The sequence below is a fragment of the Cetorhinus maximus genome, chromosome 2 (assembly GCF_964194155.1).
Source record: "Cetorhinus maximus chromosome 2, sCetMax3.hap1.1, whole genome shotgun sequence".
In the NCBI taxonomy this organism is placed as follows: domain Eukaryota; kingdom Metazoa; phylum Chordata; class Chondrichthyes; order Lamniformes; family Cetorhinidae; genus Cetorhinus; species Cetorhinus maximus.
In genome coordinates, this window is record NC_135880.1 from 1,700,638 (window position 1) to 1,728,137 (window position 27,500).

The 27,500-nt window shown below is 47.7% G+C and overlaps 1 protein-coding gene across 1 annotated transcript in view; it reads right to left on the minus strand.

Annotated features, from left to right (window-relative positions):
• LOC144691737 (receptor-type tyrosine-protein phosphatase mu-like) overlaps window positions 1-27,500 on the minus strand; it is a 106,656-nt gene that overhangs the window by 78,773 nt on the left and 383 nt on the right. Inside the window, exons 2-4 of the mRNA XM_078560150.1 lie at window positions 26,899-27,034; window positions 16,432-16,581; window positions 8,343-8,442 (exon numbers count right to left, since the gene is read on the minus strand). Of these exons, the coding sequence (XP_078416276.1) occupies window positions 8,343-8,442; window positions 16,432-16,581; window positions 26,899-27,034 (386 nt within the window). The remainder of the gene's footprint in view (window positions 1-8,342; window positions 8,443-16,431; window positions 16,582-26,898; window positions 27,035-27,500) is intronic.

The window sequence follows — 27,500 nt, forward strand, 5'->3', positions numbered from 1 at the left end:
CAGGTCCATAGGCCCTGGATGCAGTCGGAGACAGCCACATGGGCTCTGAGTGCCGAGGGGAGCTGGTTAAAAGACACAGCTCAGTCCTCTGGGACTCTGACCTAGTTGTGTTGTTAAATATTACACCCTCCAGGCTGCACCCCTCACACCACACACCACCTCAACCCTCACCTACTCCCTATCCCCCACCCATACCAACTCATGCCAACCCATGTCCCTCACCCACCCCCAATAGCCCCTTATAGCCTCAATGTGAACTTGATGCTGTCAAGAAAACAAGAAATTGTAATATTTTTCTTCTGGTAATAACCCTGGCATATTTTCTTATGTACTGGAAGTCAGGCTGTAACTGGATTAAGAGCTAGAGTGACGGCAAGGGTCTAAAGTCAACAGTAAGAAGTGGTTTTGATATGTTAATGAACCAAGAGGAACTTCAATCAGAGTTTTACATAAAGCAATAACAGGAATAGTTTGAATTGACTTGTTTTAGTTCAAAGGGGGATATATGCAGGTTGTAAGAAGGTATAAGGAAGTGAGGTAAAGATATGGTCAGTTTGCTTTTCCAAGTCAAAGAGCTAAAGTAAAGAACAATTTAATAAATTCTGGGAAGAAAGGCTTGAAACAATAGAGAGAGCAAAGGGAAGGAATGCATTTAAAGAAATACTGAAGCTTATGTGAGGGGGTAGCTGCTTAGATCTCCCAGAAGACAGCAGGATAGCTGATCAGAACTCCAATGTTATGACCGATGCAGTTGGTAAAGTGGAGTTATTTAAAATCCCAGAGGGAAACTTTAAACAACTGTCATAACCTATAATTTTTAAGTGTTATGTTTGAAATGCAACTCTAAATTCAAGGATCACACCACCAGTTCTTGACATTTTACATTAAACTAACTGAAGCATTTTATTAATTTACACAGGTTAAACTATATATACACATGGCTACAAATTACTACTATCATAACTTTTAACAAATTCCCAAACTAATCTCTGTTAAGGCAACAGGAACCCATAGGGCAGGGTTTTATGTGTCGGTGAGCGGGGGCAGGGCACACTCACTGACGTGTAAAATGATGCGCGGTGATGTCGGGCGGAACCCCCGATTTCATCCCGCCCCATTGAAATTTTCAGGAAGGTGGGGGCACAGCGAAATCAGCTGTGGGCCCGCCGACATGTCAATGGCCAATTGAGGCCACTGACAGGATCATTTAACCAATTAAAGGACCTGCACATCCAACGTTAAGGTCAGTGGGTCGGCCAGGAGCCCCGGCGGGGAATAGAAAAGACATGAAACCTCATCTACCGGCGGGATGTGGTTTCATGCAGCTTTTAAAAGAGTTTTAATAAAGTTTTTGTGAAAATTATGGACATGTCCCAACTCATGTGACATTGTGACATGAGGGAGCATGTTAGGGAAATTTTATTTTTCTATTTTTATCTTTTTGACATTTACAGCCGATCTCCCTGAGGCTGCACTTAGCCTCAGGGAGATGAGTGCGCACTTTCGAAAGAGCGTACTCTCGATTTTGGGATTCCCCCCTGCCCACACAGGGAGCACATAATGCTTCCCGCCGGACGTCACGCTGGGTGGACCTTAATGGCCCGCCCACGTGAAATGGCGCCATGCCCCCGATTGGGGGCGCCAATCGGAAGCGTGCCTGTGCGGGCCAGCCATTCGACTTCCCCCTTAATGGGGGGAAAATTCAGCCTATAGGCTTAACCAGACACCAGGCAAAGTATCTTCACCTTATTAATTCAAAATGAGGTTCTTTTCACTGTGGAGCCAGTTGGAGGTTTGCAGCTGCCTTTTGATCTCACATTGCCTCTGCCCTGCACACCCGAAAACTACTGAAGTTATACCTACCAGCACTGATTGAATTCAAATTCTCATTGTCTCATCAACCTCTTTGAACCCCTTTCATAATACCAATTTTATTAGTAATATAAACATATAGCTTGGTATCTGTTAGATAAGTGTTAAGTTTTCACCCCACTTCTTGAATGCTCTATTTAAAAAATACAAATGCACGCTATCTCCCTTACATATCAAAGCTAGTACATATCAAAACACCCAGACTAGCTGGCTTTAATCCAATTAAGACACACCCACAGACTAAAGCTCTATTTTAAAAGAAAAATATTTTCCAAAATATTATATATATTAATAGCTTCATGTCATCACAGAAGACACTGTGATCAAGACCAGACCTGAAAACTCAGTTGCTGCCTGAGAGGGACCCCCAAAGGAAGGTCTCTGTGTGTTAATATTACTGGAATTCCATAGGCTTTAAAATCTATAAGGCTAGTTGCTGAACAGAAAAGGGGGAGGTTAGCTCTGAGTGTAGTTAAGTTAAGATCTTGTGGAGCTGTTTGAAAGTAATGTTTACTGTGTGAAGCCATCCTTGTGTTTAAATGTAATTGTGTTTTTTCCTTTATTAATTTAATAAATGTTTACTTTACTATAAAACCATCACACGTAGTTGGGGACATCATTCCCTGATTTCAGTAATGCTCCTCATACCATACAAATTGCAAAAACCGTTTTGGAAGCTGTTTCAAGTTTCCCTTTGCGGGATTTGAGCAGCTCGGTACTTACTCATGCCAATTCATGCATCACCACCCACCACCTTTTTCCCTTTACACTCTCTCCATTTGCCAATTCACCCAGTATCCACCCAGGGAAGACCTCAGGAGCCGTGCTGAGGTGAAGTAAAATAAGTTCTAAGTATCTATTACAGACTTCTCGCTCTCTCTTTTTTAATATATATATTATATTAACACTGTCATTGATAAAAGCTCATTCAATACATTTAAATCCCCTGAGGTACTTAATTTCTTATGCAACAAATACATGTATTCATAATCCCACATCAAAGACAGATAATCCTTTAATAACCTCTTTGAGCTGTCAATCAGACTGTGAACTTACCATCCCCCACTGTGATAAAGATAAGCTGTGGAAGCAGTCAAGCAGCAATAACCCTATATTGATAACCCTTAATGTTGTGTCAGCAAACGTCTATTGAAATTGCAAACATTTTTTTCAAAACACAGACACAAATTGGCTGTTATTTATTCAACTTTTAAAGGGCAGGGATTTAAATAACTCGACAGTTTGACAGTTCCACAGACCTTATCTGCCGTCTAGAAACATTTATGTCTCCTCTAAAAATTCGTAACTCCCACACTTGAGGATAAGGCCCTTGCTACAGGGAAAACGGGGCCTGTTTGAACTCAGCACCATGGTTTCTCATGTGTGAGTTACATCCATCCCCCTTTCCCTGACTGTCAAAAACAGGATCTGTCAGAAATTGGGGTGGGATTTCCGGATCTGGGTTCACAGAACCATTTTGGATACACCATGGAGTCTCTACGACTCTGTGAAAATGTAGGCCCCAGAGAGAGAGATTAAAAAAGAGAGAGAGAGAGAGAGGACCAGGAGGGAGAGGCTGGGTGCGGGGTGGTGGAGAGAGGGAGAGAGGGACTGGGGAGGAGTGAAGAGAGGGAGGGTGAGAGAGTGAAAGGAGAGAGAGAGAGGGGGTGAGTGCACAGTAACTTTGCGCAGAGCATGCGAGGGTCGCCTGTTGGACCTCAAGGTTGAGGCACCGCACGTTCCGGTGAGGGCACAGACTAGACGCTTTTTCCTGGTTGGTTGACAGCGCGGTGGGTGCCGGGATAGGGACTGCCCTGTGGTTGGGGCATGTTGGGGGTGAGGGAAAGGGCAGCACTGTCTGATGGTAGTGAATCAGCAGATCCTGGGAGCGAGAGAAGTGACCATCAGGGAAACCTTGTATAAAGCGACCATTCCTCTGTAGCTGAGACAGTTCAGGCACAGCCACATTGATATGATTGGAGTTGGGCCTCCAGCTTCTCTGCCCACTCAAGCAGCACAGAGGCATCAAAGCGTCACCAAATGTTCCAGAGCTTTTCACCTCCACACCTCCCAGCACCCCCGGCACAGACTGCAAACTCATGAGCATTTTAATCCACTGCACAACAGTTGGACGACTGGACACGTTGTACAATCTCCTCGCGAAATCTGGCCATGGGGCAGTCACTGGTGGAGGTGCTCACAGCCCCATTGCAATGTCACTATCCCGGTTTGGACCAGTCTCCCCCATGGTCCAAGCTAACAGGGCAGCCTTGCAGTGCGGGTTAGGGGAATGCCTGTGCCCGAGCTGAGAGCACAGCCTGCAGTCCAATGGGCAAAGCTGCTGCCAATCGGTCAGGTGGAGTGGGGCGGAGGTGGGTGGGGTTTTGGGCAGCCATGCAGCGCATTAAACTCTGACCATCCAAGTGGTGACCAGCACTCTCCAGGATGCATTCAGGGGCCTTCAGACTTACACAAGAGAGGTTCTTAGTACCACCCATGTTAACCCACACGCCTCTCTCTATCATCCCGCAGGAGGAGGACATCAGAAACATGGAGCCTGGTGAACTAGCCATATATGTCTCATGGTTTACAGGGAGCAGAGACGATGGAGAAGAGAGTGATGGAGGTGTCTGGCTGGGCAGAGGGAGGAACATCATCCTCAGGAAGATGGGGCAGCTGGGGCTCCTGCACACGCTGTCCAAGAGCCACAGTGAGCCCTCGCTGGTCAGCACCTCGCCACACCCAGGGTCTATAGATGTCGTCTTTCATTCTGCAGATGACCGAGAACCAGTATCGCTGAAAACTGCGCATGTCTAGGGAACTGGGGGATCACATCTGCAGGACTTGGCCCCAAGGGGACATGGGGGGCATCCACTGCCAGTGGCTGTGAAAGTGACCACGGTGATCAATTTCTATGCCAGTGGCTCCTTTCAGGGCTCCACAGGTGACCTCTGTGGGATTTCACAATCCACCTCCCACAAATGTATCCATGAGGTCACGGATGTCACCGTCTCCATGGCAACAACTTTGTGCATTTCGCCCGGGACCGGGACAGCCAGGATACAAGGGCCATTGGATTCGCCCTGATCTCGGGATTCCCACAGGTGCAGGGTGAGATTGACTGCACTCATGTGGCACTCAGGTCTCCATCGCTACACTCAGTGAACTTCATCAACCACAAGGGCTTCCACTCACTGAACATGCAGCTGGTGTGTGACCACCAGAAACACATCCTCCAGGTATGTGCACGGCTTCCAGGGTGTGTGCACGACGCCTACATCCTGAGTCACTCGCAGATCCCTGCAGTCTTCCAGGGTCCACAGAGGCAGCAGGGTTGTCTCCTTGGGGACAAGGGCTACCCACAGAGGCCGTGGCTGATGACACCCGTGTGGCAGCCTCAGACTGCAGCAGAGCGATGGGATAATGAGGCTCATACAGCATCTCACAGCTTGGTGGAACAGACCATCGGGATGCTGAAGGTGAGGTTCCGGTGTCTGGACCGGTCTGGTGGAGCCTGCAATACAGTCCACAGAGGGTATCACACATCATCGTCGTCTGCTGCACCCTTTACAACCTGGTGCTGCAACAGGGAGAGGAGCTGGCTGAGGAGGAGATGGAGGAGCTGGAGGTCTCCTCCGATGAGGAGGACGCTGACGGGGATGAGGGTGAGGGGGTCCTCGAAGGCGATGATGATGAGGATGAGGCCCTCGCACTGGCCAGACGAGGCAGGCGCACTCAGAGGCCCTCATAGCTGCCTGATTCATGGAGGATGATGACAACATGCAGTGAGGAGACTCCATAGATCTTCACATAGCCTCTGAGAATGTCTGACTCCTGTCTGGCCGAGGGTAGCTCCCTTACGCTCCATGATCAGGGCCATCTCAGAGACGCAGCCATGAAACTTTAGATGCATCTGATGCTGTGTCCACCTTCAGCACCTCAGCCCTTCAGAAGCTGGTGCACAGCATCACTGGTCACAGATGCTGGTGAGATGGGGGCCAGCCCCACCTTAATGGTGCTGAGAGCCACACAGAGAGAATGAGAGAACTCTGTGGCGCCTGCCCACTACATCCTGGCAGCAATGACCAGCACCGTCGAGGTGCAGACATCAGTAATGTGTCCAGGGAGTGTGAGGCTAGACCATCACTGTGGTCTGAAGGCTGCACAGACACAGGGAAGAGGCCCTGGACTGAGACATCTCCCTTTATCCTGTGCAGAAAGGTTTCACATCTGAGTGACACGAACACTGCTCATCAGAACAAGGAGCCTCAGGCAGGGAGACATTGTTGGGAGTTTATTGACAATAGTGAACAGTCTGTACAAGTGATTAACATCCGTACCCAGGCTGTGCAATTACTTTGACCTAACTTTCCTAACCCTGCCGCTGTGTCTTGGTGCTCCCGGGACATCCACAGTGGAGGTGGAGGCAGCCTGCTGACTGTGACGCCCTGTCTGTGATGACTTTGGCGGGCGTACTCTGGAAGGCTGAGACCTGGAGGGTCCCGGCCTGCTGTCGGGGTCCTGCTGTGTGGCAGTGTCACCCTCCTCGGCCTGTGGAACTGGAGCTGCTGGGGTCACAGGAAGAGGGAGTCGGATGGGCTGGACACTCCCAGAGTCACCTGGGTGGTGAGATGACTGCGTGGCGGGCAAAGCGGAAGCTGCCTGTTCCCTGGGAATGCATGATCAATGAGGCAGGTTGGGACGATACAGAGTGCAAAGCCGGCATTGTGGCTAGTGGGTAAAAGGCTCTTTTTCCCACCAGCTACTGCACTGAGTGCAAATCTGGAACGATTCTGCCCTTGGTGTCATCAGCAAATTCAGCTACCATACGTTTGGTCTCTTCATCCAAATCATTGGTGTAGATTGTAAATAGTTGAGGGTGCAGCACTGATCCCTGTGGCTCTCCACTAGTGACAGTTTGCCTATCCGATAAAGACCCATTTATCTCTACTCACTACTTCCTGTTAGCTGACCAATCCTTTATCCATGTTAATATATTACCCCCTACACCATGAGTTCCAGTCTTATGTAGTAACTTCTGATGTGGCACTTTATCAAATGCCTTCTGGAAATCCAAATACATCACATCTACAGGTTCCCCTTTATCCACCTTGCTTGATACTTTCACAAAAAACTCCAATAAATTAATTTAATACAATTTCCCTTTCACAAAACCATGTTGACTCTGCCTGATCCCATTATGATTTTCTAAGTATCCTCTATAACTTCCTTAATCGTGGATTCGAGCAATTTCCCTATGGCAGATGTTAGACCAACTGGCCTGTACTTTTCTGCTTCCTGTCTCCCTCCTTCCTTGAATAAAGGTGTTACATTTACTGTTTTCCAATTAGCTGGAACCTTTCCAGAATCGAAGGAATTTTGTAAGATTATAATCAATGTCTCTACTGTCTCTGCAGCCACTTCTTTTCCCAGCCTCAGGTACAAGCCATCCAATCCTGGGACCTGTCAGCCTTTAGGTCTAATAGTTTTCCCAGCACCTTTTCCCATCCAATCCTGGGACCTGTCAGCCTTTAGGTCTAATAGTTTTCCCAGCACCTTTTCCCGGGTTATGGTGATTGTTGTAAGTTCCCCCTTCCTGCTCACCTCTTGATTTTCGAGTATCTTTGGGAAGTTTTCTAAGTCCTCTACAGTGAAGACAGACACAAAATACCCATTTAATGCCTCCGCCATTTCCTTGATTTCCACAATTAATTCCCCAGACTCACCCTCTAGAGGGACCAACATGAGCTTTAGTCACTCTTTTCCTATTTAAATACTTGTAGAAACTCTGACAATTTACTTTCATATTACTAGTTAGCTTTCTCTCGTACTCTGCTTTCTCCCTCTTTATTATTTTATAAATAACAGAACTACCCCAACACCTTTTCCCAACTTCCTATTGTTCTGAAATGTCAAAGACCCTTCAATATTTAGGTCCCAGTCTAGGTTATCCTGCAACCATGTCTCTGACTTAACAGAGAGTGAGAGAGAGAGACAGAGAGAGAGAGAGAGAAAGAGAGACAGAGAGAGAGATAGTCAGAGGCAGAGACACAGAGAAAGGGAGACAGAGACAGAGACACAGAGAGAGGGAGACAGAGACACACAGAGAGAGAGAGAGAGGGAGATACACACAGAGAGGCAGAGAGAGAGACACACAGAGAGAGAGACAGGGACACAAAGACAGATACAGAGAAAGAGGGAGAGTGAGTGAGAGAGAGAGACAGAGACACAGAGAGTGAGACAGAGAGAGAGAGTCAGAGACACAGAGAGTGAGACAGAGAGAGAGAGAGAGAGAGAGACAGAGACACAGAGCGAGAGAGAGAGAGGGGGACAGAGATACACAGACACAGAGAGAGAGAGAGAGAGAGAGGGACAGACAGAGAGGGAGGGAAGAAGAGAGAGGGAGAAAAGAAGAGAGAGGGAGAGGGAGAGACTGACTGACTGATCAGGACTGTCTATGGGGTTCGTACCTGGAAGAATATTTGGGAACCTGTTTTTAATTTGGTTGCAGATCTTCAGAGCTTCTCTGTGATGGTGGAACTGGAAGAGTTGACAGAACGTCTCCAGGGTCTAGAGAACAAAATAACAAAAGAGCATCAATTGTGTGGAGAGAGGGAGAGGGAGTGAGGGAGTGAATCCTCCTATAGACAGGCAAACATCCAGAGCAGACAGGACAGGGTGCATAATCAGACACTCTCATACTCTTAGATGGTGACAACATGTGGTCGTCAAGATCAATATCTCCTTCCTAAAGTGTGGGGCCCAGAGCTGCTCCCAGTAACTCCAGGTGTGGGTCTAACAGGGCTTTGTACAGCTGAGGCATGTCTTCTCTCCCCTTGTATTCTCGCCCCCTGGAGATAAAGATCAGATTTCCATTCGTATCTCTGATTATTTTCTGTACCTTTCCTGACATTTTAATGATTTGTGACCCTGGCCCGACAAGTCTCATTGGATCTTCACTGTTCCTGACCTTTCACCATTTAGAAAGTGTCCAGTTTTATCCTTTTTAAGTCCAAAGTGGCTGACCTCACATTTGCCGACTTTGAAATCCATTTGTCACAGTTTTGCTCATTCACTTAATCTCTCAATATCTCTGTAATTTTATGTTTCCATTTTCAGTGCTGACTATCTCTGTGTCACCAGCAAATTAGCAGATGTAGTTTTCTATTCCATCTCCTAAGTCATTAATAAATGCAGTGAACAGCTGAATCCCCAACACAGGTTCCTGTGGGACACCAGGAGACACACTCTGCATTGAGAGTACCTGCCCATTATCCCTACTCCCTGTCTCCTGTTGCCTACCCAGCTCCCTCACCCGGTCAATCATTCGTCTTCATATATCACAGCTGTACGACAGGAGGACACCTCGGTGGGCTCATGCAGCAAGGCAATATGGGTAGTGCTCCGGAACAGGAAGGGTGCAGTCACAATGTTGGGGGTTTACTATAGGCCTCCCAATTGCCAGCAGGAGATTGAGGTACAGTTATGTAGGCAGATTTTGGAAAGATGTAAAAGCAATAGGGTTGTTGTGGTGGGTGATTTTAACTTTCCCTATATTGACTGGGAATCACTTAGGGCTAGGGGTTTGGATGGTGCAGAATTTGTAAGGTGCATCCAGGAGCGCTTCCTGAGACAATATGTAGATAGTCCAACTAGGGAAGGGGCAATACTGGACCTGGTATTAGGGAATGAACCCGGCCAGGTGGTCGAAGTTTCAGTAGGGGAGCATTTCGGGAAAAGTGACCATAATTCAGTAAGTTTCAAGGTACTGGTGGATAAGGATAACAGGAGTCCTCGGGTTAAGGTGCTTAATTGGGGGAAGGCTAATTATAACAATATTGGGCAGGAACTGAGGAATCCAGACTGGAGGCGGATGTTTGAGGGCAAATCAACAACTGACATGTGGGGGGGCTTTCAAACGTCAGTTGATAAGAATTCAGGACCGGCATGTTCCTGCTAGGATGAAGGATAAGAATGGCAAGTTTCAGGAACCTTGGATAACGAAGGATATTGTGAGATTAGTCAAAAAGAAAAGGGAAACATTCGTAAGGGCTAGAAGGCTGGGAACAGATGAAGCCCGTGGAGAATATAAAGAAAGTAGGAAGAAACTTAAGCAAGGAGTCAGGAGGGCTAAAAGGGGTCATGAAAAGTCACTGGCAACCAGGATTAAGGAAAATCCCAAGGCCTTTTATATATATGTAAAAAGCAAGAGGGTAGCCAGGGAAAGGGTAGGCCCACTCAGGGACAGAGGTGGGAATCTGTGTGTGGAGCCAGAAGAAATGGGAGAGATACTAAATGAATACTTCTCATCAGTATTCACCAAAGAGGAGGACTTAGCAGCAGATTTGTCTAGGGAAGTGTGTGTAGACAGCCTGGATCATGTTGAGATCAAAAAAGAGGAGGTGTTAGGCTTCTTGAAGAATATTAAGGTGGATAAGTCCCCAGGGCCAGATGGGATCTACCCCAGAGTACTGAGGGAGGCAAGGGAGGAGATTGCTGGGGCCTTGACAGAAATCTTTGTATCCTCACTGGCTACGGGTGAGGTCCCAGAGGACTGGAGAATGGCCAATGTTGTTCCATTGTTTAAGAAGGGTAGCAGGGATAATCCAGGAAATTACAGGCCGGTGAGCCTTACGTCAGTGGTAGGGAAATTATTGGAGAAGATTCTTTGTGACAGGATTTACTACCATTTGGAAGCAAATGGGCGTATTAGTGAGAGGCAGCATGGTTTTGTGAAGGGGAGGTCGTGTCTCACTAACTTGATCGAGTTTTTCGAGGAAGTGGCAAAGATGATTGACGATGGAAGGGCAGTGGATGTTATATACATGGATTTCAGTAAGGCCTTTGACAAGGTCCCTCATGGCAGACTGGTACAGAAGGTAAAGTCACATGGGATCAGAGGTGAGCTGGCAAGATGGATACAGAATTGGCTTGGTCATAGAAGACAGAGGGTAGCAGTAGAAGGGTGCTTTTCTGAATGGAGAGCTGTGACTAGTGGAGTTCCGCAGGGATCAGTGCTGGGACCTTTGCTGTTTGCAGTATATATAAATGATTTGGAGGAAAATGTAACTGGGCTAATTAGTAAGTTTGCAGACGACACTAAGGTTGGAGGAGTTGCAGATAGTGAAGAGGATTGTCAAAGGACACAACGGGATATAGATCGGTTGTAGACTTGGGCGGAGAAATGGCAGATGGAGTTTAATCCGGACAAATGCGAGGTAATACATTTTGGAAGGTCTAAAACAGGCAGGAATTATACAGTAAATGGCAGAACCCTTAAGTGCATCGACAGGCAGAGGGATCTGGGTGTACAGGTCCACAGGTCACTGAAAGTGGCAACACAGGTAGATAAGGTAGTCAGGAAGGCATATGGCATGCTTGCCTTCATCAGCAGGGGTATTGAGTATAAAAGCTGGGAAGTCATGCTGCAGCTGTATAGAACCTTGGTTAGGCCACACTTGGAATATTGCATGCAATTCTGGTCACCACATTACCAGAAGGATATGGAGGCGTTGGAGAGGGTGCAGAGGAGGTTTATCAGGATGCTGCCTGGTCTGGAGGTTATTAGCTATGAGGAGAGGTTGGAGAAACTCGGATTGTTCTCACTAGAGCGACGGAGATTGAGGGGTGACTTGATAGAAGTTTACAAAATTATGAGTGGCATGGACAGAGTAGATAGTCAGAAGCTTTTTCCCAGGGTGGAAGAGTCAATTACTAGGGGACATAGATTTAAGGTGAGAGGAGAAAACTATAGAGGAGATGTGCGGGGCAAGTTTTTTACGCAGAGGGTAGTGAGTGTCTGGAATTCGCTGCCAGAGGAGGTGGTAGAAGCAGGTACGATAGTGGTGTTTAAGAGGCAACTTGACAAATACATGAATAGGATGGGAATAGAGGGATACGGACACCGGAAGTGCAAAATGTTTTAGTTGACAGGCCATATGATGGGCGCAGGCTTGGAGGGCTGAAGGGCCTGTTCCTGTGCTGTACTTTTCTTTGTTCTTTGTTCAATTCCATGAGCTTCAACTTCAACTAACCATCTCTTATGAGGAAATTTATCAAACGCCCTCTGGAAATCTGTGTAAAATAACGTTCTTAGACAGTTTCTTGTCCGCTATTTTAGTAATTTCTTCAAAAAATTCAATCGGTTTGACCAACCCTTTACAAATCCATGTTGATTCTCTTTGGTCAGATGAATATTTTCAAGGTGATCGCTTATTCCATTCTTAATCACAGACTCCAGTAATTTCCTGACTACAGGCATTGGGTTAACTGGTTGATAATTCCCGGTTTCTCTCTCACCATCCATCCATAATTAGCCATAATCCACAAGGGGCTGTATGAATCTGCAATTCTGTATGTTGCTATCATTCCTTTCTCTGTCCAGTGTCCGATGTTGTCTGCCTATCCAGTCCTTGTCTGGCCTGGCCTGTTCTCTCCTGATGTTTCACCTTCTGTTGTCACCAATGCTGGACCCTCACCCTGCTTTTTCCAGTGGAAAGACTTCCTCAATTTCCGCTTTCCTCTCTTGTGAAATGATGTGGGTAATTTCTCAATCTAATGAATGGTTCCCAAAGGGAGGGAACTTTGGAAGATTACAGTTGGAGCATCTGTAATCTTCTCACCTACTTCCTTTAAAACATCAGGCTGGAAACATTTTATCTTTGGGACTTGTCAGCCTTCAGTGCTGGTATTTTCTTTATTACTCTTATTTTGCTCACAGTAATTTTGGTGAGTTCCTGTGCAGGATTTAATATCTGTTTGTTCGGGCTGTCTGGCATGCTGACCTTTTCGTCTGCTGTAAATACTCTTAACAAAGTTACTATTCAACAGGTCCTGCCATTTCCTTATTTTAATTGACAACATCACCTCTATCAGTTATCCAGCCACCTAAACCCTGTGCTAATTTTGACATCCCGATATGATTATTCTGTTAGTTTAAAACTGCCCCTATTTTGCTTTCCCAGCTATTTGATTGATGGGGTGTCCTCAGGGTCATGACCTGGGTATCATTGACCTTCCAGAGACCGTCCAATGTTCCTCAGGCTCTGCACCAGTTGGACTTGACTAATCACCTTCTGGTTGCTCACCTTGCTCCACTCTAGCATTTGTTATTCCCTTGGGATGGACATTCTCTTAGCCCCTAGCCCTGTGCTCACCTCTTTCTCAGCTCCTGGAGCCGTCCTATCCAGAAACACAGAAGCAAATGGCTTTGTCTTTGCCATTTTCAAGCACTCTCTCCCATTTCCATAGTCTTCCCTGTCTCTGGGAATTAGTTCTGGTGCTTCTGTTGTAATAAACGACTCTTCCCTGTCCTGAGTAACTTTCTAGATCAGAGAACTGGTGGTTGGTAAAGACTCTGATTAATGGAGCTGTTCACTATCTATATCCTGCGCTATTAACCAGGTGGCATAGATTTAAGGTGATTGTCAAAAGGACCAGAGCTGAGATTAGGAGACATTTATATAAGCAGCGAGTTGCTGTGATCTGGAAGGTGCTGCCTGAAAGGGCGGTGGAAGCAGGTTCAATAGCAACTTTCAAAAGGAAATTGGATGAACATTTGAAAAGAAAGATGTGTGGGACTGTGGAGAAAGAGCAGGGGGAGTGGGACTAACTGAATCACTCTTTCAAAGAGCCAGCACAGACACGATGGGCCAAATGGCTCTGCCTTCTGTGCTGCACCATTTTCAGTCTAAGCTGTTTCTAGAACCTGATACTGTCCCTGTCATCCAGTTTATAGTTTGCTTCATGTTGAAGGAGGTGGCAACTCTCCAGGCACTGTTGCTGGTTTACCTGTGTTTCTGGCTTATTTCTATTCACCACATCATTGAGGATGGGGATATCTATGGAGCCTCCTCCTCCAGTGAGTTGTTTAATTGTCCACCACCAATCACGACTGGATGTGGCAGGACTACAGAGCTTAGATCTGATCCATTGATTGTGGGATCGCTTAGCCCTGCCTATCACTTGCTGCTTATGCTGTTTGGCACGTGAGTAGTCCTGTGTTATAGCTTTACCAAGTTGACATCTCATTTTAAGGTGCTGCTCCTGACATGCCCACCTGCACTCTTCATTGAACCAGGGTTGATTCCCTGGCTTGATGGTAATGGTAGAGTGGGGGATATGCTGGGCCATGAGGTTACAGATTGTGTTCGAGTACAATTCTGCTGCTGCTGATGGCCCACAGCGCCTCATGGATGCCCAGTCTGGAGTTGCTAGATCTGTTCGAAATCTATCCCATTTAGCACAGTGGTAGTGCCACACAACATAATGGAGGGTATCCTCAATGTGAAGGTGGGACTTCATCTCCACAATGACAGTGCAGTGGTCACTCCTACCAATACTGTCATGGACAGATGTATCTGTGGCAGGCAGGTTGGTGAGGATGAGGTCAAGTATGTTTTTCCCTCTTGTTGGTTCCCTCACCACCTGCCACAGACCCAGTCTAGCAGCTATGTCCTTTAGGACTCGGCCAGCTCAGTCTGTAGTGGTGCTACCGAGCCACTCTTGGTGATGGACGTTGAATTCCCCCACCCAGAGTACATTCTGTGCCCTCGCCACCCTCAGTGCTTCCTCCAAGTGATGTTCAACATGGAGGAAGCACTGATTCATCAGCTGAGGGAGGGCGGTACGTGGTAATCAGCAGGAGGTTTCCTTGCCCATGTTTGACCTGATGCCATGAGGCTTCATGGGGTCCAGAGTTGATGTTGAGGAGTCCCAGGGTAACTCCCTCCTGACTGTATACCACTGTGCTGTCACCTCTGCTGGGTCTGTCCTGTCTGTGGGACAGGACATACCCAGGGATGGTGATGGTGGTGTCTGGGACATGATCTGTAAGGTATGATTCTGTGAGGATGACTATGTCAGGCTGTTGCTTGACTAGACTATGAGACGGCTCTCCCAATTTTGGCACTAGCCCCCAGATGTTAGTAAGGAGGACTTTGCAGGGTTGACAGGGCTGAGATGCCGTTGTCGTTTCCGGTGCCTCAGTCAATGCCGGGTGGACCGTCCGGTTTCATAGATTTATAGCATCACAAAATGGTTACAGCACAGAAGGAGGCCTTTCAGCCCATTGTGCCCCTGCAGGCTCTCAACAAGAGCAACTTACGAGTCCTATTCCCCTCCCTCCTCCCCGTAACCCTGCAAACGCTTTTCTTTTCACACAATGATCCAGTTCCCTTTACAAGCTTCAACTGACCTGGCCTCCCCTACACTCTCAGGCAGAGCATTCCAGATCCTAACCTCTCTCTGTGTGGAAATGTTTTTCCTCATGTCTCCATTGCTTCTTTTGCCAATTACTTTAAATCTGTGCCCTCTGGTTCTCGATCCCTCCACCAATGGGAACAGTTTCTCCCTATCTACCCTGTCCAGACCCCTCATGATTTTTAAAAATTCAATCAAATCTCCTCTCAACCTTCTCTTCTCCAAGAGAAACAGTCCCAACTTCTCCAATCTAACTTCATAACTGAAGTTCCTCATCCCTGGAACCATTCTCATGAAACTTTTCTGCCCTCTCTCCATCGCCTTCACATCCGTCCTAAAGTGCGGTGCCCAGAGCTGGACACAATACTCCAGCTGAGGCTGAACCAGTATTTTATACAAGTTTAACATAACCTCCTTGCTCTTGTACTCTATGCCCCTATTAATAAAGCCCAGGTAACTTATGCTTTATTAATCGCGCTCTCAACCTGTCCTGCCACGTTCAATGATTTATGCACAGATACACCCAGGTCCCTCTGCTCCTGCACCCCCTGTAGAATTGTACCCTAACTCACTGCCTGAAAGGGTGGTCGATGCAGAAACCCCCATCACATTTAAAAGATAACTGGATGTGTACTCACAATGTGTAACTGGCAGGGTTATAGATCATGGAGTGGGGGTGGGTTAGACTTGGTACCTCTTTGTGGACCAGCACAGACACAAGAGGCTGAATGGCCTCTGCTTTAAAGTTTCCTGCATCAGAGAAACAATGAGTGTTTTGCTGGGCCATTTCAGAGGCAGTCCCGTTGCTGTGGGTCTGCAGTCAGGTGTAGGCCAGACCAGGGAAGGACGGCAGGTTTCCCGATGTGTGAAGCAGATAAGTTTTTGCAACAATGTGTGGAGGGGTTTGAACTCCTGTCGCTGATTCATTTGTCCAAGGTTATGGATCCAGTAACATTCCCGCGGTTCTCCTGTCCCCATTCCACAGAGAACTCCCAAATCTGTAGAAACTCCTGACCAATGAAATCCTTGCAAAGCCCCAGCGCTGGTTATTTCTGAGCCTACAGGCTGCCCTGTAATTATCCTCCTGAACGTTCTGTGGAAAGGATGGGAATTTTCGCTTGTTGACAGGTCCCTGTTCCCCAGCCCCTGTACGAGATCACTAATGAGATTAAAACAGGGAATATGTGCTGCTTCCTATACTCACTGAAACTCACCACTAGCCAATAAACCTCAATTACAGAATACTCGTATTCCAATCACTCTGTCCTTCTCTTCTCCAAGAGAACACAATCTCCCTCGCTCTGATCAGAAAACAAATATTACCAACAAAACTGCAAAAAACTCAGGACACACCAGTACCTCAAACTCCTTGCTGTAACCGTTACTGCGGGTACGCCAATCCTCTTCAGCCATGATCTTCCTACATTGTCCAATCTCCTTCAGTGAGATCGAGGTGTCACCAAATGTCAGAGCCTCCAACAGCACGAGATAAATAAACTTATACTGGTCCTGGGACAAAAAGAGAGAGGGAGAGTGGGTCAGACCTGGGACAGAGAGAGAGAGTGGGATTACAGCCAGGGTGACCAACTCTGGGTGAAAGACTTTAACATGGCGGAGAGCCTGTCAGGGTGGGGGTGGGGTTGGAAGGAGAGGGAGGGGGTCACTGCACAGAAATCTGGGGTAAAACACATGCCGGAAGGCCTGCCTGGTTATGGGATGATCGTGGAAAATCCAAGACACTGGGTCACCCTGACTGTAGCGGTTCAAGAAGGCTTCTCAAGGGCAACTAGGGATGGGCAATAAATACTGGTCCAGCCAGTGAAGCCCACATCCCGTGAATGAATTTTAAAATGTTGTCCAGAGCTGGGGTCTGCCCTGCGTAGGGCTGAGGAATAAGTGATAAGGGATAAGGTGGGATACAGGATCAGACAATGAACAACTCGATCTGGTTAGCATAAAATATTTAACCAGCTAGCTTTCTGTAGTGTATAGGGTTAACACGAATTTGTAAAAGAGACACATCATCTTGGTGAAGTGATGTAAGATCACTTGGTCTGCACTGAGTGCTGCCTGAGTGCACAGGGTGTTGACGCTGGGGTTTTGGGAGTGAGGGGAACTTAAGGGGTAATTTTTCTTGAAAGTCTAGTTTTTGTTTACATTTAGCAATTAACTAAAAGTTAGTGTTTAAGTTCAGAGGTAAGTTAAGTTTCTTCCAGGCTTAAACAGGGATATACAAGCTCTCTGGGAGCAACTGTGGCGAGGTAATTAAGTAGCTGGTTTAAACTAGTTTCTGAGATTCAGCAGAACTGACTCATCATTGTTTTACAATGTGTATAAATACAGGGCTCTCCGAGTGCTGCCTGAACAAGAAATAGGGGCAGGAGTAGGCCATTCGGCCCCTCAAGCCTGCCCCCGCCATTCAATAAGATCATGGCTGATCTGCCCCAGGCCTCAACTCCTCTTTCGTGCCAGCTCCTCATCACCCTCTACTCCCCGATATTTCAAAAATCTATCTACCTCCTCTTTAAATACTTTCAGTGATCTAGCCTCCACAACTCTCTGGGGTAGAGAGTTCCAGACATTCATTACCCTCTGAGTGCACAGAGTGTTGAAGCTGGGAGCTTGGTGAGTGATGGAGTTAGGTGAAAGGGAACTATAAATTAATTAAGAAAAATAAATTTAATTAACACAATAAAGGTGGCGGGATGGGTGACGTGTCATGGCTGCAGCACGTAGGAGCTCCCGATTGCCACTGCAATCCGTGGTAACCACATCTACAGTAAATGTCTGCAATTTAAGAAGCTTTGGCTCAGAGTTAATGGGCTGGAGGCCGATCTGCAGACATTGTAACACATCGGGGGAGGGGGTGGAACGTTACCTGGACTATTTGTTCCAGAAGGCAGGCCTTAGGTTAGAGTTGTCTGCTTTGGTCAGTGGTCAGGTGGAGGAGGGTGTGACTGGCAGACAGGTAGGAAAGGCGATCGAGAAGGTGGGAATGGAGGAGGCTCAGCCCTTGCAATTGAGCAACAAGTCTGAGGTTCTTGCAGCTTGTATGGACTTGAGGATCTGCAGTGTGGATGATCAGGCTGACCACGGCGCTATGGTGCAGGGAGTCAGTCAAGTTGAGTGGAGGGGTAGATAAAAGGAATGCAATGGTAGTAGGGGAAACTATAGTCAGGGGGATAGACACTGTTCTCTGCAGCCTGAGAGCAAGAGTCCAGACGGCTGTGTTGCCTGCCCTGTGCCAGGGTTCAGGACATCTGCTCAGGGCTGGAGAGGAACTTGCAGTGAGAAGGGGAGGATCCAGTGGTTGTGGTCCATGTAGGTACCAATGACATAGGTGGAACTAGGAAAGAGGTTCTGTGTAGAGAGTATGAGGAGCTCGGCACCAAATTAAAAACGGGAGCCTCAAATGTATTAATTTCTGGATTATTATCTGAGCCATGTGCAAATTGGCAGAAGACACATAAGATTCGAGAGATGAGTGTGTGGCTCAGAGACTGGGTGTGCGAGAAGTGGGTTCAGGGTCGTGGGGCACTGGCACCAGTACTGGGGAATGTGGGGACTGTACTGCTGGCTGGACCATCGGAACGGACTTAGAACAGCAATAGCTCAAGGTAACAATAACGGTAATGATGACCAGGCTTTGACAGTGATTGTAAACTTAAGAGTGTGCCAGTTGATAAGACTAGAGTTTACAAAAACAGTGAAAAAATACTGAATTAAGGGCTCTGTATGTGAATGCCCACAGGATTTACAATCAAACAGATGAATTGTCAGCTCAGATAGAAATTCATACGTAGGATCTGATGGTCACTCCATAGACCCGGCTACAGGAAACCAAAGCTGGGGCCTGAATATCCAAGGGTACGTGATATTCAGGAAGCTGGGAAAAGGTGGTGGAGTAGCTCTGTTAATTAAAGAGGGTATTAGTACTGTAGTGAGACATGACCTTAGTTCTAAAGGTCAAGACATACGGGCAGAATCATCCCAGATTTGCACTAAGTACAGTAGAGGCTGGGACAAAGGATGTTTTATCCGTCAGCTACAATGGCGGCTTTTCACACCATATCGTCTGGTCCCCACCTCATTCACTATGTATTCCTGGGAAACTCGCCGGGTTGCTGGGGTATCCTCTGATGTGTCCGCCCCGCCATCACCTCAGGCCGTCAGTAAACCAGGAGCCATAGTTAAAGGCCACTCCTGCACAGAGCGATCACTCTTCAAGGGACAGGGAGCTGCTGGGAACTGGTGGCTGCCAGAGGGAGGAAAGGTGCTGCCCCCAGTTTTAGTGATACCTCCCTCGAGCACCCACTGGATGCAGCGGAGGCCCCACCGCGATGTTATCTAGCCCTCACTCTGAGTGAAGGCCAGTAAACAAGGTCACCAATCCAGCATGGGAGACGGTGGCCGTGGTGGTCAGCACCAACGCCCTGCGAGACAGGACAGCCAGTGCAGGAAGAGGATTAATGGTCTCATCTGTTCTGCCAGGGTGAGTCACTCTTCTCACCACTCTCAACTCTCACACTCACAAACCCATCACACATCCACAGGGATCTCACACTGCAAGGGACAACACCACTAACCCTCACACACACCCTCACATCTCCATCAGGCTCATATTCTCTGGAGCTTGTATCCTCATCCCGTCCATGGTGCCGCTCACCACACAAACATTCCAGGCAGCACCATGTGTCCTACTCACACTCTCTCCATCTGTTTTCATGCAGGAGAAGCTGGTTCACAACAACAGGGAGAGGTCCCAGACCGGGGGTGGAGTGGCCCACATTAGACCCCTCACTCACTTTGAGGAGTGGCCATTGCGCTGACTGGTGAGGACATGGACTGTGCCTGTGGTGATGGTGAGGTCGGCAGTGAACACCCTCACGAGGATCCTGCACCACATCATCCCTCTCTCAACACAACTGGGAGTGTCTCTCTCTCTCCTGCTCCTGACTCTGCTGCCAGGCACTCATTATCCCTACTTTGGTTCACAGGGAGCTCTGCCTGTGACATCCTCAGCCAGCCAGTCCCTCAACTCCATCCAGGTCCTCACCTCCAGCCAAGAGGACACCTCCTCCATTGAAGAGCTGGAAATAAACAGCCTGGGTGACCCGGCACAGCGCTTACTCACACTCTCCACCAGCGCAGAGACACACACCTCGGGGTGACCTAGATCTAGAGCAGGCTCGGGTTCACAATCTGGTGGTCACCACACGGACACGTGTCAACAGCAGGGGGAGGCAGGTTCAGCCGAGCTCCCCGGCACTCGGAGGGCTGCTGGGGAAGAGGAATCTGTGAGGTGAGGGAACATCACACAGAGCTGTTGGAAGCCCTCAACAGAGTGACACACAAGTGGGAGAAGTGCGCCTGGCTGCTCTCTGATGAAGTGGTGCCCACACATGCACGTATGGAGGTCCCCATGGGGAGAATGGCGGATGGTCCAGCAGAACGTGGAGATGTGTGCAGACCTGCACTCCATTGTGGTAGTCATGGGTGAGTTCCTGCAATGGCAACACGAGAGGGAAACAGGGCACCTCGATGTCCCTCCAGGTGCTCCTTCCCCTCAAGGAGTCAGGCTGGGGCCCTCAGGCACCCGAAGGGAGGAGGAGCAGCAGCTGGACAGGCCTGGGTCATCCACTCAGGAATCTCAGAGGCTGTCCTCTCCCTCCATGTCCCCTTTGCCTGTGACCCCCTCAACCTCGTCCTCTGTCACTGTAGAGGGAGCTGGCCCACAGGAGGACAGCCAAAGCAAGCTGGGGCCCTCTAGGCCCCGACTCTCCACAGGACATACGCTGAAGTCATCAGAGGCAACAGGGCCGACCAGTGCACAGGCTGTCTCCACCCCTGCTGCAGATGTCAGGGCAGCACCTAGAAGAAATGGTCGGCCTCGAAAAGTTAAGAAATTCTGATCACAAGTGGTTGCACAGGTGAACGCAGTTTGTCACTTTATAATCTGAAAATATATTCACTTTCACTGAATAAAGTGTAATGGTGTCTTTCAGCTTCATTGACAGGCTTCACGAGTCCTCCCACTGCGTTTCCCCCTGCCCGCCTGACTAGCAGTTCAGCTGTACACAGCCAGCTTACGAGGGAGTGGAGAGGAAGGTATAGGTTTGACTGGCCAAGGCACTGATGTCCCGAAGCAAACCCTCAACGGTGACCTCCCACCTTCCTGAGCTGCTTCGTGGTGGAGCCGTGTCCATGAGAATCCAGCCAGCAGGTGATGCAGGTGTCCCTCCAGGGCCTGGTGGCTGTTGGGCTCCTGCATCTTCTGCTCCTCAGATGTCCGTGATCTGAGCAAGGTCCTGAGGGTAAGTCCTGACTTCTGCACGTCATGCTTGTCCAGATGTGTTCTGGGCCGAAATGCTTTCCTGCAGGCGTGGTTGACAAATTTGATGTAGGGGGGGTGACTCCAGCAAGCAGGGTTTATAATTAGATGCAGATGTATCAAAGTGATGTTCCCACAGTGGGAAAGGTGGCCCTCCATTGACGGGTGGAGCGGACAATCACAAACCGGTTTCATGACAGCATAAAACCGATTCTTGGCCTTCCTGCACATTGTCCACTCACACCCGCCAGATCACCCGACACCAGCAAGGATGAAACATTCCAGCCATAGAGTCAATTTGGGTAGAACTAAGAAACAGCAAAGGGCAGAAAACATTGGTGGGAGTTGTTTATAGGTCACCAAACAGCAGTGGTAATGTAAATCACAGTATAAATCAGGAAACTAGAGGTGCATGTCAAAAGGGTAATACAGTAATCATGGGGGATTTCAACAAAAAGCTAAAAGCTACTGTTGTCCCGGAGATACCTGTAATCCTGGGTGGGTTCGAAACAAGAGGGATGTGGATTTCAATCCACATATAGACTGGACAAACCTAATTAGTACTAATATTATGGAGAATGAATTCTTGGAATGTATGCAAGAGGATTTCATGCAGTACATTGAGGAACCAACTGGGAATGGGCTATTTTAAATCCAGTATTGTGCAATGAAAAAAGGCTGGTTAATAAACTTGTTGTAAAGGAGCATTTAGGAAATGGTGACCATAATATAGAATTTTACAGTAAGTTTGAAAGTGATGTAGTTCACTCAAAAACCAGGGTCTTAAGTCTAAACAAAGAAACTATGAAGGTATGAGGGGCAAATTGGCAATGGTGGATTGAGAAACTATGCTAAATAACGGTAGGTAGGAATGGCTAACATTTAAAAAACTACTGCATAGTTTACAACAGAAATTGTCAAAAAAATTATCAAAAAATCCTTGAAAGAAATCAAGGATTATCTTAGATCAAAGGAACGGGCATATAAAGTTGCCAAAAAGTGGTAAGCCTGAGGATTTGGAGTATTTTAGAATCTGCAAAGGAGGACCAAGAAAAAGATTAAGAAATGGAAAATAGAATATGACAGTAAACTGGCAAGAAACATAAAAATGGACTGTGAAAGCTTTTATAGGTATGTAAAAAGGAAAAGATTAGCAAAAACACATGTGGGTCCATTACAGGAAGAGTCAGGGGAATTTATAATAGGGAATAAGGAAATGGCAGATAAACTAAACAAATACTTTGTGTCTGTCTTTACAGGAGAAAACATTAAAAAGCTCCCTGAAATAATGGAGAATCAAGGGACTAGTGTAAACAAGGAACTGCAAGATATTAATATTAGTTAAATAAAGCTACTTGAGAAATGAATGAGACTTGAAGTAGTTAAATCCCCTGGATCTGATGATCTCCATCCCAGAGTGTTGAAAGAGGCGGCTGGGGAGATAGAAGATGTATTGATGGTCATTTTTCAAAATTCTACAAACTCTGGAATGGTTCCTGCAGATTGGAAAGTGGCAAATGTGACCCAACTATTTAAGAAAGGAGGGAGAGAGAAGACGGGGAATTACAGACTTGTTAGCCTGACATTAGTTGTCGGGAAAATGCTAAAATCTAGAATAAAGGATGTGATAACAGGACACTTAGAAAATAATGATAGGATTGGGCAGGGTCAACATAGATTTATGAAAGGGAAATCAGAAGCTGAACAGGTTAACAGGCTGTGTTATTCAATGGGTTCAATAGCTGATGATACCATAGCTAGACAAGGAGTCAATGAATCCTCAGCAAAATTTGATGAAGTTTTAAAATCATTTGACACAAATTTAATCTGAGCAGGAACAAGATCCTTGAAAGATCAAAGTTTAACAAATGTGTCCAACAGCCAAGAGAACCTGTTGACTCCTTCATTAATGAGCTATACAAAATGGCAGAAGGCTGTGACTATGAGGACCTGAAATCAGAGCTAATCAGGGACAGAATTGTTGTTGGAGTGGCAAATGATGCACCCTCCGACGTGCTTCAGGCTAAGAAAAGGCTATTCAGATTGTCAGGCAATCCAAAATCTATTTATAGCACCGATCCATCAGAAGGTGTGAAAATAAGCCATTGTACAGTGCAACCCCCGCTGTCCAGCAGAGGAGTAGAGACACACTCCAGGCCAAGGGTAGCAATACCCTAACCGCTCGCTAGTGACCATGCCAGCCCTGTGGAGCTAAGTGACCCCACAGGCGTGATCAATGAGCAGCAGTCTCTGCACAGTGCTTTAATTCTAACCACATTGGACACTTTGGGAAGCTATACAAAGCTAACACAACCAGATGCGCCAATGATCCCAGAACGATTCCCAAGGTTGATGTACCACACCGAGAGGAAACACAACAATACTTCTTAGGTGAGGTCAAAGGTCAGGGTTTTTCGTTCTCAGTGAATGGTCAGCTCACAAGCTTTAAACTGGACACGGGGTCAGTGTTATTGTCCTCTCAGGACAAGGAGCGGTGGCTGACAGAGCTGGTTGTGAGTGACAGACACATCCCTCTATGGCTGCCTGGAGGAATCCATCTTCTGGTTATAGGCATCATTGTGGAACCGTTAAGGTCTGGTGGAAAACAACTCTTTAAGATTAAGAACATCACCTGTAACCAGTCTTTTTCTCTTCTGAGCAGAGATGCCTGTGTTGCCCGGAACCTTCCTAAAATAGCAGAAGACGTCAGAACAGCCTCTGTCATCAATTACACAGAACTGCAAGTCCCTGAGTGCCCAACAGAAAAGATATTCTCGACCGGGACTTCAGCTCCGAACTCTCTTCACTCTTTACAGAGCCGGTTTGTCCATTTTCTTTACAGGTGCCAGAATCTCCTCATTGGTCAGACCAGCCGACCACTCAGATAGTTACCATGGCGACTCGAGTGGAAGACAGCAGCAAGAAGAGCTTTAACCTTCAGCTCTGACATCTTGGCAGGAAGATACCTCGAGACATCAGGACACAGACGCTGCAGCCTCCGGCCAGTACAACTGCTAGCCAGACCATGCTGGAACAGAGAAGCAGCCATCCACCGATCACACCAACCTCAGTGAGGCAAGGGAACAAACCAGTGAGAACATTGTGGCACAGAAAGATAACCTGCAAAGGTGAGCACGTTGATAAGTCAAGAGGAAGAGTCATCTTTCATCCCAACCTGCATCACGGTAAACCTCAGCTAGGAAGAAATTCTGAATGAGCAATATAGACAAGCTGCGAATCTGTTCCCAATGTCAGGAACAGGCTAAACCAATGACCATTGATAGCACCAGATGGGAAGTTGAGAAGGATTGGTCCAACTCCAAAGAAGGAAAAAAGAGAATTAAGATCAACCAACCAAACACCAGAGCAACACATCCAAAACAATCTCCTATTCAACAAGGTTTACCCAGCACAACAGAGCCTACCACTCCTCCAACAGCTTTTAAATTCATTCACAGGATGTGGGCTTCACTGACTGGGCCAGCATTTATTCCCCATCCCGAGCTGCCCTTGAGAAGGTGGTGATGAGCTGCCTTCTTGAACCGCTGCAGTCCATGTGGTGTAGGTACACCCACAGTGCTGTTAGGGAGGGAGTTCCAGGGTTTTGACCCAGCGACAGTGAAGGAACGGCGATATATTTCCAAGTCAGGATGGTGAGTGACTTGGAGGGGAAATTCCAGTTGGTGGTGTTCCCATCTATCTGCTGCCCTTGTCCTTCTAGATGGGAGTGGTCGTGGGTTTGGAAGGTGAACTGTTGTAAAGACAAGACCTGGAAGAATTATAAAGCCTCAACTGAACATGCAAATACAGAGACTTGAGTGGGGAAAAGGGGTAGTGGAAATAATATAAATATGTTGGGAAAACAGGAATGAATGGTAAATATAAAAACCAAAAGCTAAAAGCTACTGCGGATGCTGGAAATCCAAAACAAAAACAGAATTACCTGGAAAAACTCAGCAGGTGTGGCAGCATCGGCAGAGAAGAAATCAGTTAACGTTTCGAGCCTTCATGGCCCTTCGGCAGAACTGAAGCGTAGTTAGGAGAGGGGTGAAATATAAGCTGGTTTAAGGTGGGGGGGGGGTGGGGGGAGAGAGAAGTTGAGGGTGTGGGAGGTATGGCACCTCCCCATGCCCACGCAGAAGATGCAACACCTGCCCCTTCACTTCCTCTCTCCTCACCGTCCAAGGGCCCAAACACTCCTTTCAAGTGAAGCAGCATTTCACTTGCATTTCCCCTAACTTAGTCTACTGCATTCGTTGCTCCCAATGCGGACTCCTCTACATTGGAGAGACCAAACGCAAACTGGGCGACCGTTTTGCGGAACACCTGCAGTCTGTCCGCAAGAAAGACCCAAACCTCCCTGTCGCTTGCCATTTTAACACTCCACCCTGTTCTCTTGCCCACATGTCTGTCCTTGGCTTGCTGCATTGTTCCAGTGAAGCCCAGCGCAAACTGGAGGAACAGCACCTCATCTTCCGACTAGGCACTTTACAGCCTTCCGGGCTGAATATTGAATTCAACAACTTTAGATCTTAAACTCCCCCTCCCCCCATCCCCACCCCGTTTCTCCCCCCTCCCTTTTTTTCCAATAATTTATATAGATTCTTCTTTTCCCACCTATTTCCATTATTTTTAAATCTAAAACTAAAACTTTGTTAGTCTTTCCACCCCACCCCCACTAGAGTTGTACCTTGAGTATCCTGCCTTCCATTCTTAATTAGCACTTTTCTTAGATAATATCACCACCTTCAACACCTCTTTGATCCTTTTGTCTGTGACATCTTTTGATTATCTGCTCCTATCACTGCTTGCTTATCTCCACAATCACCCCACCCTCAACTTCTCTCTCCCCCCGCCCCCCACCTTAGACCAGCTTATATTTCACCTTTCTCCTAACTATACTCAGTTCTGCCGAAGGGTCATGAAGACTCGAAACGTTGACTGATTTCTTCTCCGCCGATGCTGCCAGACCTGCTGAGTTTTTCCAGGTAATTCTGTTTTTGTTATGAACGGTAAATATGTTGGATAAAGACTTGGAGGGGGGGTATAGTATAAGTGTCTGATATAGAAAGGGTTAACATGTGTATGGTTACAGTACGGCCCACAGTGTGTTGGAAAGGAGCACATGATCTGAGCCTAGAGGGCAGCCTTGCGGAGAAGTAATCACAGAGGCAGGTTCGAGCGTAGACCTTATATACAGATATAGTTAAAAGTAACTATAAACACTCACTGTTGAACTGTACAAGAGTCAGAATTTCTTCATCAGATCTAACAAGCTGCACACATTTTACAACACTGAAGACTCCAACAATAGTCATTAACAATACCGTGAACACACGGACATTCCAGTTTCCTGTAAGGATGCTCCAGTCAGCTACAGGATTATTACTCGCCAGACTAGGCCGAATTTATCATCAATACGAATGGAGCCGGTCACTGAGCCTAGGGGCCTTCCCCCTGGTTTTGTGTTTCACTGGGGGCTCGGGCTCTCTCACCTGGGTCTGCACCATGTTCGAACGCTTGGTCCGCAGCTTCTCCACACACTGGAACACATTGATCTTCCCTTCCTCCTCCGCCATCTTCAGCAGGTAATCGACTGTGATGAATGTTCCTGTTCGGCCCACACCCGCACTGTCAACACATTGACCGTCACAGTCACCCAGAGAGACGCCAGCAGCAACTCCCCCCAGTGCCCAGGTCCCCGGGACAGCAAACCCCACCCCCACCAGGCAGGGAACCAACCCCACCCCACCCCCACCCCCAAACCCCCAACACCCCCACCCCAACCCCCAACACCCCCACCCCCAAACTCCCAACACCCCCACCCCCAAACCCCCAACACCCCCACTCCCAAACTCCCAACACCCCCACCCCCACCCCCAACACCCCCACCCCCAAACTCCCAACACCCCCACCCCCAAACCCCCAACACCCCCACTCCCAAACTCCCAACACCCCCACCCCCACCCCCAACACACCCACCCCCAAACCCTCAAACCCCCAACACCCCCCCAACCAGTGAACCACCCCCACCCCCAAACCCCCAACACCCTCACCCCAAAACCCCAACACCCCCCCAGCGCCAAGGAACCACCCC